This window comes from Corythoichthys intestinalis, chromosome 19 (genome assembly GCF_030265065.1).
Source record: "Corythoichthys intestinalis isolate RoL2023-P3 chromosome 19, ASM3026506v1, whole genome shotgun sequence".
NCBI classification, from domain to species: Eukaryota; Metazoa; Chordata; class Actinopteri; order Syngnathiformes; family Syngnathidae; genus Corythoichthys; species Corythoichthys intestinalis.
The window spans coordinates 19,068,817-19,084,370 of NC_080413.1; the positions used below are offsets into that span (position 1 = coordinate 19,068,817).

Sequence of the window (15,554 nt, forward strand, 5' to 3'; positions counted from 1 at the left end):
TTTCAAAACGTTTTTGTGGGGACCGGTTGGTTCCTGAGGCGACGGTGACAAGTGGTGGTCAAGACAAAATATTTTCTGATTCATATAATGTTTTTACCGATTTTTGTCACGTCTGGGAAGTCTTGTTAATGTTTTGTGTTGGTTCATGTCGGATCTTTTTATTTTGGTGGTGGCGCTCCCCCTTGATTTAACTTTACTTCCTGCTCTTGCTAATCAGGCTGATCGTGTCCACCTGTGACCCTCTCTATAAATAGTCTGCGTCAAATCTTGCCCTGTGTCAGTTTGCTATCCTGCCACGTCCAATGCCACATCCTTGTGTAAGCCGTTTTTTTTTTTTTTTTGACCACAACTGATGTTTGGAACCAATGCCTTTTGTTTTTTATGGAATTTACTCAGTTGATTGGTGTCCAGCTGTTGCTGTGATTTTTCGTTATCTTCCTCTTTAACCTTAAGAACTGGAAAATAAACTTCAGTTTGAACTGAATTGTCGAGCATTTGGGTCCTTTGGGTTAGGGTTTAGGGGCATCATTTTCAATTTTGAGGCCATTTCTTGACCAATCGCTTAATTATAAACCTTCCCACTAAATTTGACAACTGTGCAATTCCTTTTTTTTTTTTTTTTTTTTTTTTAAAACCTGTCCTGTTCAGCTGTTTGACACAGAGAATGGAAGTCTAAGTGCCCGGATTCTGAACAGTTTTAATGTTTCACATTGAGAGTCTGACATACTCCCATTGTGATCATTCAAAATACCTTTTTATTATGACAAAGCAGCGAACAGGAAGGGATTATGGGGGGACAGAAGAAAAGAAATACAAGAGAAGAAAGAAAAGAAACACATACACAAACAACAACAAGAAATACATTGAACATCTAAACTAGTTACTAATATGCTGGTGCTATCGTCAGCGAGATGTATTTCCGGTTTACACCATGTGGGGGCCTATTGGCCAGTGAAAGAGGAGAATGGGGGTGGGGGTGTCTATAAGACTATAAGCTAAGTGATTGAAAGGGGTAGAGTGTACACAAATCAGTTCTGTGATCTAGAACCCAGTAATCGTGTGAATCTCTTATGAGTGTAAGCCCGTTGGCGACCAACCCTACGCCGCCGCATCGACAATCCCGGCAGCGGAACCCCCAACCCGAGCATGCCCTACCACATCCAGCAGCACGCAAGCCCCACCGGGCGCGCAACAGCCACGCAGACGGGCGGAGAAACCGCGCGGGCGCCAACCCAGGGCCACGGCCCCCACCCAGCCAGCCCGGGGAGGGAGGGCGGGCGGGGGGTTGGGGGGGCCATGCGCAGCCCATCCCTCCTCCCGCCGCCCAGCAAAGGAGCCACCGCCCCCCCCCGGGACCCAGGGTGGTCCCCCGGGCCACCCGCGCGCCCATCAACCGGCCTTCAGGGATGGCAGGAGGGGACGCATCACCAACCCCACGCCTACACCCACCCCCGCCCGCCCACCCGGGCCATGAGCCAACAGTGCAATTCCTAATCTCTGAATAATTCCGGACAGGCTTTAGTGATTTATACAGTAGTATGATAATTTTTGTACTGCTCTTCCATATTTTGAACACTCGTACTTACGCTGAGCGACATCTAGCTGATTGCATTTAAGCACCAAGCTTTCTTTGTGGTAGAACGTCAGGTTGTTGATGGCGGCCGCCGTGTTTACCATCAGTTCCTCGTTCTCATCAACAGACCTCAGCTCTACAATGCACACACAACGGGTTTAATGATATGTCCTGACTAGGGCTGTCAAATGATTTAAAACTTTTAATCGAGTTAATCACAGCTTAAAAATTGTAATTAATTGCAATTCAAACCATCTCTAAAATATGCAAAATTTTTCTGTAAATTATTGTTGGAATGGAAAGATAAGACAAGACTGATATATACATTCAACATAATGTACATAAGTACTGTATTTGTTCATTATAACAATAAATCCACAAGATGGCATTAACATTATTAACATTCTCTTAAAGGGATCCACGGAGAAACAAGTTAAAGTAATTTTATATTAAAAATACCTCTTAATGTTTTGGTTTTAATAAAATTTGTAAAATTTTCAATAAAAAAAAAAAACTAGTAGCTCGCCATTGTTGATGTCGCCGAGCGGTGACGTCACAGCCGTTCTTCCACAGTGTCTTTGACTATGTAAGATAGTGATTGAAATACACCACAAGATGTCAATGGCGAGTTTTAAAATAACGTTAAAATCAAGCCAATGTGTGTTTTGTCCCTCGACTGACGCCGTAGCTCCCTTTATTTTCATAAGACTCGGTCTATTGTGATTCACGTTCATTTGAGTGCTGGCTTCCCAATGTACGAGACCACTGATAATTTGTATATTGTGACTAAATATTGCCATCCAGTGTATTTGAGCTAAACGAAATGTTTGAATAGAGTTTGACCCAAGTATGAGTAAGTTTTATGTGTATTTTGCATAGCTAATTTGATTGGGAATGCCAGCTTTTCTTTATGTGAACATTTCTTTTTTTTTGAGGGATAGGAATATTATTTTTGTTGTGGTTTCACTAAATGATACTTATGTATGTTGTGGAGTTGCTGAAACTTATGCCAATAAACGGCGCGGTCCAATGAACGCCTGTGTCCACTGCCTTTCTCTGCCTCTTAGCTCTCAATATGCAAAACAACGGCATCATTGTGATCTGTTTGAGGCAATGCATGAGCGGGTCATTCCATGCATGGGTTAAATGCGTCAAATATTTTAACGTGATTAATTTTAAAAATTATTGAGCGTTAACATGATAAATTTGACAGCACTAGTCCTGACCTCCACTGTGACTCTTGATAGATATCCCAAATTCTCACCCAGTGTCTCCATCAACAGCCGGACGCACTTGTCGTTGCCGGCCAGCGCCGTGCCCACTTCCTCGTGGATGCACATGTTGGCGAGCACGCGGACCAGCTTCACCAGCACGTCCTCGGCCTCCCTTGAAAAGTCCCCTACCCTCGGCTGGTAGTCTCCGTACAGACGCAGGAGTGTGTCCGTGGACGCCTCGCAGCGGAAGAGCTGGTAGCGCGCATCGTCGCTCTTGGACGTCAGGTTGCCAAGCGTGAAGAGGAGGCGCACCACCAAGTCCTGTGGGAAGAAGGTGAGGAGATTATTATCACACTCTGTGCTATTTAGGGCAATACACATCCAAAAGGGAAGAAAGTAGAGAATAGGGTATGACAGGGCAGGGCGAGTGTGACATTTAAGCTGACTGGCTGCTATTGACACTAATAGACATGCAAGAGAAAGGAACGGGCAGAATAATTGCAACATTTTAACTCATTAGTTGCCCTTAATTGCGATACACAACCAATAGCAAGGACAGGAAAGACAAGGATATGACAGGGCAAGGCATTTTAATTTATTTGCTGTCACTGACAATGACAGACGTCCAATCCATTTTAAGTCATTTGCTCCCAAAAACGTATAATACGTTCTATTTTTAATTGTTTCAGTGTGCCAAAGACGAAATACGTCTTTTACGTTATTTTTCACAAAAGACTTCTCTACGTTCTGATTCATCTTAGCTCCAAAGCGCAAAGCTGAAATTCCATTTTAAAGCAATAAAACTGGCCACTGGAGGGCAGTAGCGCATTTGTTAAGACCCCAAACCCGATTCAACGGAACGAATGGCCAAGCTGCACGGCTGGGGCGCCGGCGGGAGATGACCGAATTGACGTCCAGGATGCCAGGCGGCAGACGACCGAGCAGAACGACTGGGACCACCAGTGCAGCGGACGATGCCGTCGAGTCTGTGCTGGAAAGACTAAAAAAATTGCATCTTTATGAGACAGGCGGCGATGAGGGAAAAGTTTACCCCAGCTGTCGCGGCCACAACAGCGTCATCTCTGTTAGTAATGTGTAAATAGTTACTTTGCTATCAAAAGCTCTATTTGTCTTGTTGTTTGTTATTTTGTAAAAGGAAAACATTATTCAGATGTTTGGGATGTAACTAAAGCAAAAAATAGCTGTGTTAAAGTCAAAGTTATGTTTGAAATGTATGCGTTTACTAAAATCTCAATTTCTCTGTTTTTTCCATCAGAAATTGGAAAATTGCTTGTTTCCTAATGCTGATTTCTAAAGAATGGAAAAAGATATGAACTAACTTTTTTTCCTGCTGAAAGAAGAGAGTCTAATCTTTCCTTTGGTGGGTTCCATGTTTATATAGCAATAAAACAGAATTTTCTGTGGGCCTTGCAAAATCAGTCAAAATCCAGTAAAACGGCCGGGAGCGAAGGGGGTTGCACCGGTGAAAATGGCTGGGAGTGAATGAGTTAAGTGGGTCGAATTGGCAGTGATGGAAAGATGATCTCTGCCCTCTCATAGTCTAGTCTTTCCCGTCTTCCCTCTTGGAATTCTATCGCCTTAAATGTCACCCAACGAGTCAGGACGTAATGTCCTGTGAGTAAACAAGCAGCTTCACAAGTAAACAGGAAGCTCATTTGTTGATGTTAAACCTTCCGAGGACACCCGCTGCCTCACCTGTTTTCGGCTATGTTTGGTCAGGAGTTCTAAAAATAGTTGGTAGCAGTCGGGGGTTTGCGCCAGAGCGAGACGGCACTCCGAGTACGAGGAGAGTTTACTGAGGAGAAGAGAACACGGCGAACAGATTTTAGATTCCAATGTTGGTTCAGTTTAACAAGTATCACGTTACCTGAAGATCCTGGATACATTAGTGCACACGTCACGGTCCGTCCGATAGCGCTGCAGAACCAAGCAAAGCTCCGAAATCAAGGATTGGGAGACAAAAAGGGGACGTGCCTCGGTGTGGTCTGACAGGTTTCGTAAGGTGGCGGTCATCTAGAGATGTCATCAGGGTCAAAAATCAGAGAGATACGCGCCAGTTTTTTAGGATTATGGCTTAGACTGATTGCCGATCAGTCCCAGGATACATAAAGACAAATAGCATTCACACTCACGTACACACACAGGACGATTTAAAATCTTCAATGTAGAATGTGGTAGAAAGGCCAATTCTTGTAAAACAGCTTACGTTTAAACTCAAAGTCAACACTCCAAGCAGGTGTTCAATTTATGTATAAAGGCAGAATCGTACAAATAGCCGTCATCGTCCAAATCCATTGCAATTGTTCTGGGTGTGTAATGAAAGTAATACATGGATGAATGTCAGGTACTGCGCCTACTCGTCCGTCCATATAATACACTGTGTCACATTTCAAATGATTAAGGATCCCAACTTTTTGGGTCAGCAGCAGTCCTTTTTTGTCATGAGGGCAAATTGCAAGCCAAGTGTATTCTTTAAATATATGAATACACAGTGAAGAAAATAGGTATTTGAACACTATGCTATTTTGCAAGTTCTTCCACTTAGAAATCATAGGAGTCTGAAATTTTCATCGTAGGTGCATGCCCACTGTGAGAGATAATCTTAAAAGAAAAATCCAGAAATCACAATGCATGGTTTTTAACAATTTGTGTGATAGAGCTGCAAATAAGTATTTGAAAATCTGCCTTTTAGCGAGAATTCTGACCCTGACAGACCTGTTAGTCTGCTTATTAAAAGTCCACCTCCACTCCATGTACTGTATTGGCCCGAATATAAGATGGTGTTTTTTGCATTGAAATAAGACTGAAAAAGTGGGAGTCGTCTTATATTCGCGGTCTAGACATTATACCCATTCATGACGCTAGATGGCGGCGGATATCATTGAAGCGATGTTCTGTCATGACAGATCTCAGCTACTCTCAAGTTTAACCAGTTTGCATTATTTTATTGCAATGTTTATCCTTATTCAGATTTGTTTCAAGACTACAGTTAGTTAGACTTAACTTTGATGGTTAATGCAGTTATTGCAATTTTGTTGTTTTATAATAATAGATTGGTTTATTTGAGGGCTGTCAAACGATTAAAATCTTTAATCGAGTTGATCACAGCTTAAAAATTAATTAATCGCAATTCAAACCATCTATAAAATATGCCATATTTTTCTGTAAATTATTGTTGGAATGGAAAGATAAGACACAAGACTGACATATACATTCAACATACTGTACATAAGTACTGTATTTGTTTATTATAACAATAAATCAACAAGATGGCATTAACATTATTAACATTCTGTTAAAGCCATCCATGGATAGAAAGACTTGTAGTTCTTAAAAGATAAATGTTAGTACAAGTTATAGAAATTTTATATTAAAACCCCTTTTAATGTTTTCGTTTTAATAAAATGTGTAAAATTTTCAAACAAAAACTGAACTAGTAGCTCGCCATTGTTGATGTCAATAATTACACAATGCTCATGGATGGTGCTGAAACACATAAAATCAGTCGCACCCAAGCGCCAGCAGAGGGCGACAAAACACAAGTAACAAATGGACATGACACTGTCATTTTAATCTGTTTGAGCGGGGCATGTGCGTTAATTGTCAAATATTTTAACGTGATTAAAAAATTAATAACCGCCCGTTAACGCGATAATTTTGACAACCCTAGTTTATTTACATTTCAAAAACCAGAAGCTATTCATTTACGAATGTGATTTCACTTTAGTTTACATGTTTAAATGTTCAGATATTAAGATTTGAATGAGGCAAAATAACATGCTTTTTCTTTCAAATATATTGTTATAATAATTTGTTTCAGATGTAATATAAATTTTTTCTGTATAAAAAATAATTTGGTGTTCAAAAAGTCTTTTTTTTCAAACTTGAGTCTTGAAAAAGAGGGGGTCGTCTTATAATCAGGGCCGTCATATTCGGGCCAATACGGTATTATTCTGAATCAGATGCACTTGTTTGAGGTTGATAGCTGAATAAAGACACCTGTCCACCTCATACAATCAGTAAGACTCAAACTTGTGACATGGCCATGATCAAAGAGCTGTCCGAAGACACCAGAGACAAAATTGAACACCTCCACAAGGCTGGAAAGGGCTACGGAGCAAAAGCAGCTTGGTGAAAAAAGGTCAACTGCTGGAGCAATAATTAGAAAATGGAAGAAGCTAAACATGACGGTCAATCTCAATCGGAGTGGAGCTCCATGCAAGATATCACCTTGTGGGGTCTCAATGTTCCTAAAAAAGGTGAAGAATCAACCCAGAACTACACGACAGAAGTTGGTCAAATACCTGAAAAGAGCTGGGACCACCGTTTCAAAGGTTATTGTTGGTAATACACTAAGACGTCATGGTTTGAAATCATGCATGGCACAGACAGTCCCCCCGCTCAAACCATCACATGTCAAGGCCCGTCTTAAGTATGACCATTTGGATGATGCAGAGGAGTCATGGGAGCAAGTTTTGTGGTCAGATGAGAGCAAAATAGAACTTTTTGGTCGTAATTCCGCAAACCGTGCTTGGAGGAAGATGAATGATGAGTACTATCCCAAGAATACCATCCCTACTCTGAAGCATGGGGGTGGTAGCATCATGCTTTGGGCGCGTTTTTCTGTTCATGGGACAGGACGAGTGCACTGTATTAGAGAGAGGCTGACTGGGGCCCTGTATTGTGAGATTTTGGGAAACAACCGCCTTTCCCCAGTCAGAGCATTGAAGATGGGTTGTGGCTAGGTCTTCCAACATGACGATGACCCAAAGCACACAGCCAGGAAAACCAAGGAATGGCTCCGTAAGAAGCTGTCAGGGAAATTTAATTTTGAAGTCTAAGACAAGTGTTACCTCGATAGCTCAATTAGGGAAATGACTCAGACCCCAACAATGGATTGCTTTGCTTCGAAGGCTTTATGAACAAGAGCTCTCGGGTACAAAATGATGTGATTCAGCCAGGACCTGTGATCACCCAGAAGTACAATAGAGGCTGGACATTTATACTGTTGAGAGGGCGGTGCCGAAGCCCACCGTGAAACGAAACTTACTAAGAAACGAAACTCATCATCTCACAAACCTGGGTATGTTTTCCATACAAAAACATCTTTGAGCCGAGACCTTGAGCACTGGTCCCGGCTGGCAGAGTGAGTCAGACCTGATAAGGGGGTCCACAGACACCCATTGTATTCCTTCAGGGTGTATTGGAAAACACAGGAACATAACAGTCCATATTTGGGCATACTGTGATACAGTCTACGAAGGCTATGGGAAGACACACTCAAACAGGTTAATATAACAATGATGCTCTTGTTGCAATGTTCTAATGCAAGCATAACAAAAGCATACAAAATATGATGTATAATGGTTGTGTTTTAAGCATGAATAAAATTCTCTCACAGAAGCATACCAAGATTCTAGCATGACCTAGCCAGTCTCCAGACCTATACCCAATAGAAAACCTTTGGAGGGAGCTCAAACCCGGTGTTTCTCAGCGACAGCCCAGACACCTGACTGATCTAGGGTACATCTGTGTGGAGGAGTGGGCCAAGATCCCTCCTGCAGTGTGTGCAAACCTGGTGAAAAACTACAGGGAAGGTTTGACCACTGCAATTGCGAACAAAGGCTATTGTACCAAATATTTAAATTTGTTTTCTCAGGAGTTCAAATACTTTCAGCTGTATCACACAAAAAAATCATTAACTCATTCATTGTAATTTCTGGATTTTTCTTTTTGGATTATCTCTCTCACCGTGGGCATGCACCAATGATGAAAATTTCAGACCCCTCCATGATTTCTAAGTGAGAGAACTTGCATAATAGCATAATAGTGTTCAAATACTTCTACACCGTAGATAACATCGAAGCAATAACGTTCTGGTAGAGTTCTGTAGCTACCTGTACAAGGATGTGCCCGGCAATCGCCACGTAAGCGTCATCCACCATTCGTAGCTTCTGAATGAAACGGCTAGCCGTGCCCATGCAGTCCTTGTCCAGCAGGAGGTGTACGACAACGGCGTTCCCTGAGAGAAATTTCAACGTTCCGGCACAGTAAAAGAGCGCTTCGCCGCATGTGTGCACGTCCTCACGCAGCATCAGACCCAGCAGCGAGTCTAGAGGGAAGAAAACAATCAGTGCTTATTATCTACACAGCTTCAGATGTTTTGTAAAGGTATATTCACCTAGGACTGAATTGTTCTGGAATAGGACATCGTTGGCTTCATTGCGACTGATCTGGAAGATGAGCTTGCAGATGTTGAGCAGGTTGTTCCCACTGACGTGTAACTAAGAGAAAAATCCCAGCAAAAGCCCAGTTAAGTGGAACATGACTAGTCAAAATGGATGTCAGCGGTCGCTCACGGCAAGGCACAGCTCGGCAACGCGCATGTGGAGTCGCGGGGAGTTGAGGTCGATGAGTCGGAAGAGCGTTCGCAAAATGCTGGAGCGCTTCTTACAGCGGTGAGGGCCCAACATGGCCGCTTCCGCCAAGGCGTCGTAAAGGGAGGCGCACACATCACTTAAATGTTCCGGGGAGTCTTCACAGCTACCTGGAAGGATTGGGAACAAAAATAGATTCTATTTTTCAAATTCATATGTCAATTTTCACCTTTCAAGGACTACTTGAGCATGACTGAATGTCTGGGCCCTGTTTTGTGGACAAAAGCGTACGTTTTGCCTTCAAGGGGAAGCTCGGAATTTTTGACATCACGCTTAATCTTCGAGTTAACAAGGGTTTAATTAGTCGGTGGAGTTGATTTCAACAAATTCCGTGTAGTTTGTTAGTTATTTGTTAATTTCAGGGCTCCGGAGCGGCTAAGCTAGCGCGAGTCAATTGGGCCAACTTAGCATGCCAATAAAAAACAACATATGCACACATAAAAATCCTCAATGACCCATTCAATCAATAGTGTTGGCTATGTTTTCACGATAAAGTTATTCAAACTTACAATTGCATGTCAATAATTGCAGTATGAACAGCAACAATTGTAATCCAGAAACTCTGCAGAGGCGGATGATGTCACATCGTTTTTTTTCACCGCTGTTTTTTTTATGTCATAGCCAGTGCTGTTAATAACGGCGTTATTTTTTTCAGTAGTGTGTAATCTAATTCATTTTCTCATCTTTGCATCGCTGTTACCTGTTACTGAGGATGTAGGCGTGCATTACTACGTTGGTTGAATGATGCGAGGAAAGTGAGGGACACGGACTCACGGAGAAAGCAGAGCGGGAGTGGCTGTAGCCGATAGCCTACAAACTACGCCCACATGATGCTACGATAGATATCACATGTATAGAGAATTAGATGCGAAATGACAGACTCGCCGGCCTTGGTAAACAGCCGCCATATTAAAGCAGTAGACTTCTCAGGAAGGCTCTGTTGTAGAGAACCTTCCTAGGGATCTTAAGTACTGTACTTTAAGTACTAAAATACTTCTAAATCGGCAAAATCTTGACTTGAATCTATCTTTAAATGATGAAACAGTTTTAAAACTTTCATCTGTTGAAAGTACACAGAAGCGACCTAATGCAATAACAGGAGCATTTTTAACAACTTTACGGTTGATTCACCACATTAATTGACTTCCAAACATAGCAAAGGTTACTATCAAGTTATCGCAAAATCTGCAATACCCCTGTGTCTAGTTAAGTTTAGGGTAAAGAATTGGGCTAGGGCTATTGTGCCAAAACCCTGTGAACTTCACATACGGTGACCTTTTTTTTTTCCTGGAATGAATAAAAAACATGAAAAGTAACACCAGTTACTTTGCCAAGTCACTAATTACTCTTACATTCAGGTAACTGTGTTACTAACTCAATTACATTTTGGGTGAAGTAATTTGTAACTGTAATTAATTACTTTTTTAAAGTAAGATTAACAACACTGGTCATAGTCAGCAAGAAGTAACCAGTTTATATTGTTCCTGGTTTTTCATAGGGAATTGGTGGAAACTTTCCTTTGCCCATTTCTTCTGTCTGTTTCCACAGCCTCTAAATACACATTTCACCATGTTGCCAGCCATCAGTTAACTCGGCAGACTGATGCTGCATTCGAGGAAGGTGGTAAGTCAGAGTTTCCAACCTCCGATTTGGAAAAATATAATTGGAACACCTCCACTATTTGATCGCTTACGAGAAGGCAGGTTTGCTGGAGGTGAAAAAGTCTTTTGATGGCCAAATTTTTAAATAAATTGTCACGATCATCCATCTTTGCTGTTAACATTCGGCTGGAATGCTTTGAGGTTGCAACTTGTACCCTCCGAGCGAATAAGTCTTACTTCCAACCTTCTTCGAATGCGGCGTGAGCATGAGTGGCCTAAGCACTCCTCTCTATTGTGCTTGTATTACACATCTAAAAAATATAGTCCTGTGCCCTTGTTTTGGCCGCATGGATGTTTTGGAACGATGATCTACATTTTGAATACATTTTAATATGGCGAAGCTGTTGGTAGATCTGTATGGTTTTTTAATGGCATGCTAAGTTGGTCCCATTGACTCGCGCTAGCTTAGCCACTCCGGAGCCCTGAAACTTACAAATAACTTACAAACTGCACGGAATTTGATGAAATCAACTCCACCAACTAATTAAACCCCCGCTAACTCGAAGATTAAGCCTAATGTAAAAAATTCTGAACTTCGGCCTTAAGGAAAACTGTTTTCCATGAGGACCGGCGCACACCCGAACATTGTCGTAAAATCATTAATAAATCAAAAATCAATCTCCCCGTCGCCTGCAGATGTGTTAAACAACATTTCTGTTTCCAGCAGCTGTGTGAAGGACGAATAGTAATAAGGCAATGAATCCAGTTGTGGCTTAACAATAGCATATGACGGTTAGCAACTGTGTGGTTTAGTGTGGCTAACCACCCCACCCGACCTCGTCAGCGCTGACGAGTTCGGTTTAGGGGGGTGTCACCCCAGCGAGTGAAAGCCAGGCCAATGTTTATTCTGTATATCCTGGTAGCCCCACCCCCCCTCCCCCAGACAAAACTTTTTGTCTCTTCGGTTGCTCTGCCATCTTTGCAGCGTTTGTGCCAAAGCGTTCGCATCAACTTCCGTCTTTACTGTATAATAAATGGGGAAGGGGGAAGTGACGTATGCCGTAAAGCAGTCAGCACATTTATTGTTTTTTGTGTGTGGCAGGGTTCCTGCTACCCTCCTCAATGTTAATTAGCGCCAGCGAAAGCAATACAGACCCCCTCAAGATATATAAGAGGCGTAATTCGATTTTTTTTCAGTCGACATTATCACAAATGTTATGAAAGTATTTTATAAAGGTGGAAAAGTTACCCAGTGTTGCTTTAAATCAGCTCCGTCAATAAGACATTAGCTGCAAAATAACATCCTCCCTTTTGAAATCCACACATCTATTCCAAGTTTTCAGAGACTACTTGAGTATGACTGAATGTCTGGGCCCCATTTTGTGCCGCTATCAGGTTGGTGTGCTTGAGGTTAAATCCGCCCCATCAATAAAACATTAGCAGCAAAATAACATCCTCCCTTTTCTAGGAAATTTCCGAAGGTAAATGGCGCGGCACAATCGTGCCGCTCTAATCTGGATGTAGAGGAATGAGAAAGGGTGGAGCCTGTTTCTTGTTTTTGGAGTAAAATAATATAAGTGTTCCCGGAATTCAAAGTAGGACTTGGCACACGCTAGACACCTTTCTGCTATTTTGAATGCAGGAGCTCACAAGGCATTGGATGGAATAAACATTTAATCGTGAACTTTGAAAATTAGTTTTCCTTTCAATCTGTAGACTGCAGCAGGCCAAACACAATTCTCCAGGAGTAACATTACCGTAATTTTCGGACTATAAGGCACACCTGACTATAAGCCGCCACCCACCAAATTGACTATAAGCCACCACCCACCAAATTTAACACGAAAACGGCCTTTGTTCATAGACAACCCGCAATGGAATATAAGCCGAAGCTGTCCTCACTGTATCATGGGATATTTAGACAGCGGCATCATAAGACCAAATGAACCCCATGAAGCTTTGAACCAACTGGCTGCAAAGCTTCATTGCTTCAAAAAGCTTCATTTGGCCAACATTGCTCCCTTGGGGGAGAAAGTCTACCTCTGCTTCACATGCTGTCAACAATGTTGTTGTCCAATATGCCTCCTAGCATGCATTGCAACACTACAAAAGTAAATTACAATCAAAATTCATGTTCTGTGCTAATCATTTCTTCAGTTAGTGTTCTAGTAGTTTCATTAATTGCTAGTTATGGTATTTGGTAACACTTTATTTGACAGTGGTGCCATACGACTGTCATGAGACCATCATAACTATGACATGACAATGCCATAAACATTAATGAACGCTAATGGCAGATGTCATTTTGTGTCATCTGGCAAATTATCCCACTTTTGAACATAGTTTGCCGGATAACACTAAATGACAACCGTCATAAGCATTCATTAATGCCCATGGTTCCACCTGCTGTCAACAATGTTGTTGTCCAATATGCCTCCTAGCATGCATTGCGGCGCTAAAGATGTAAATTACAATCAAAATACATGTTCTGTGCTAATTATTTCTTCAGTTACTGTTCTATTAGTTTCTTTAATTGCTAGTTATGGTATTTGGTAACACTTTATTTGAAAGTGGCGCTATAAGACTGTCATTAGACCATCATAACTGACATGACAATGCCATGAGTGTGTCATCTGGCAAATTATCTCACTTTTGAACGTAGTTTGCCGGATGACACTAAATGACAACCATCGTAAGCATTCATTAATGCCCATGCTTCCACCTGCTGTCAACAATGTTTTTGTCGACTATGCCTCCTAGCATGCATTGCAGCGCTAAAGATGTAAATTACAATCAAAATACATGTTCTGTACTAATTATTTCTTCCGTTCCTGTTCTATTAGTTTCTTTAAATGCTAGTTATGGTATTTGGTAACACTTTATTTGACAGTGGCGCCATAAGACTGTCATTAGACCATCACAACTATGACATGACAATGCAAATGACAATGGCAGATGTCATTTTGTGTCATCCGGCAAATTATGTCACTAACTAAGAGAGCTAAAAGGCAGCGTAAAATGAGTAGAGTGAATTTTGGAAGCCTTTGGAGCCTTTTTTTAATTGGTTAAAGCCTTACAATACCTCTCCCTACGATTAGAGCTATCGTGGGAACCAATGTGGGGAAGCAAGGTAGTAAATGATCTTTTTCTTAACACCCTATGTTATTTCCCAACGCAGAGAAGATATATCAATTGGTAGCACTACGCAGTCATGGTTCCACTTCCCATCATGCATTTGGGCATGGCTACAGTATAATTTACTGAAAGCTCAATAAATACACTAGATGGCAATATTTAGTCACAATATACAAAGTCACATTTGTCCTTTAAGAATTACAAGTCTTTCTATCCGTGGATCCTTCTCACAGAAAGAATGTTAATAATGTAAATGCCATCTTGAGGATTTATTGTCATAATAAACAAATACAGTACTTATGTACTGTATGTTGAATGTATATATTTGTCCGAATTTTCTTCATTTTTTTCTTAATGCATTGCCAAAATGTATATGATCTGGAAAAATTATCGGGAATGAATGGAATTGAATCGGAAGCAAAAAAAAAGCAATCGGATCAGGAAATATCGGGATCGGCAGATACTCAAAATAAAACGATCGGGATCGGATCGGGAGCCAAAAAACATGATCGGAACAACCCTACTATTAACCCAAATAAATCCACAAATAAGCCAAACTGGACTTCTAGTATAAGCTACAGGATTCAAATTGAGGGGAAAAAAGTAGCGGATGATAGTCCGAAAATTACGATACTTTCTGTTCCTTAGAGAAGACTTTTGCAGAATCCTCAAGTTTGTAATTCAGCAATTTTTAGATCAAAATTTGGAAAACGTTTCCTTTTCGCGTCACTCTTACCGCCTGCAACTGCGGCCTTTAGCTGCTGTAGAAGCGGCGCTATCCTATCCCAGCGTGAGTCTGCGCCTGCATTTGTGTTGTTCTTTCCACTCCCACTCAAATCTGATGAGAGACAGAGAGCACGCTGGTGAAAATGAGCAAGCGTGTCTGTTTAGTTCACAAGTTCAATGTCCTAAAATAAAACAGGAAGTTTGACAGAACTGCAAAAAAGGTCACCTGTTCGGTGTCCTGTTCGGCCATCCGTGCTTCCCAATCCACTATCAACACTAGACTGAGATAGTCTGCTGCTTACAATGAAAGAACACACAAAGGTTGACATAAGGATATTAATGAGATCAAGAAAATCTGAATTTGATAAAAAATGATATATTAGATGCTGCCACTTGGTGTCCCTGTTGCACCAGAAGTCCAATCCTGGAGTGGCCTGGTGTTAGTTGGCTCTTGATGCAATTACTGTTTCCAGCCTGACCTCGTGCGTTGTGTGAGAATATTTGCTGTCGACATGGCTGCTGTCGCCTTTGCGCATCTCAAACCGCAGTTTCCAACAGACAGGAAACAAGACTTGAACTTTGCAAGCTATCTGCTAGAGGCTGTTTGTGATTTGTCATTGAACGCATACAGTACATGTGCCAATATTGAACTGTGAGATTCAAATATTGTTACACCTCTGGTTGGCCTCAAAATATGATCACTAACTCGTTGATTTGCAGTTTTTGGCATGATCACAAAGGGCACGTACAAGACTTGCAAAGAGTGAATAGTCCGTGATAGGATTACAGGTCCCATCAGCGGGCCTCTTTGTGCGATACGGACGTTCTCAGAGACATGATCTCATCC

The 15,554-nt window shown here is 41.6% G+C and overlaps 1 protein-coding gene across 2 annotated transcripts in view; it reads right to left on the reverse strand.

Annotated features, from left to right (window-relative positions):
* armc2 (armadillo repeat containing 2) overlaps positions 1-15,554 on the reverse strand; it is a 36,552-nt gene that overhangs the window by 9,502 nt on the left and 11,496 nt on the right. Inside the window, exons 5-13 of one of the 2 annotated variants that reach the window (XM_057823215.1) lie at positions 14,934-15,004; positions 14,718-14,819; positions 9,168-9,355; positions 8,990-9,092; positions 8,706-8,920; positions 4,676-4,821; positions 4,504-4,603; positions 2,838-3,108; positions 1,587-1,709 (exon numbers count right to left, since the gene is read on the reverse strand). In XM_057823215.1, the coding sequence (XP_057679198.1) occupies positions 1,587-1,709; positions 2,838-3,108; positions 4,504-4,603; positions 4,676-4,821; positions 8,706-8,920; positions 8,990-9,092; positions 9,168-9,355; positions 14,718-14,819; positions 14,934-15,004 (1,319 nt within the window). The remainder of the gene's footprint in view (positions 1-1,586; positions 1,710-2,837; positions 3,109-4,503; positions 4,604-4,675; positions 4,822-8,705; positions 8,921-8,989; positions 9,093-9,167; positions 9,356-14,717; positions 14,820-14,933; positions 15,005-15,554) is intronic. The other variant, XM_057823214.1, reaches the window with a different exon arrangement.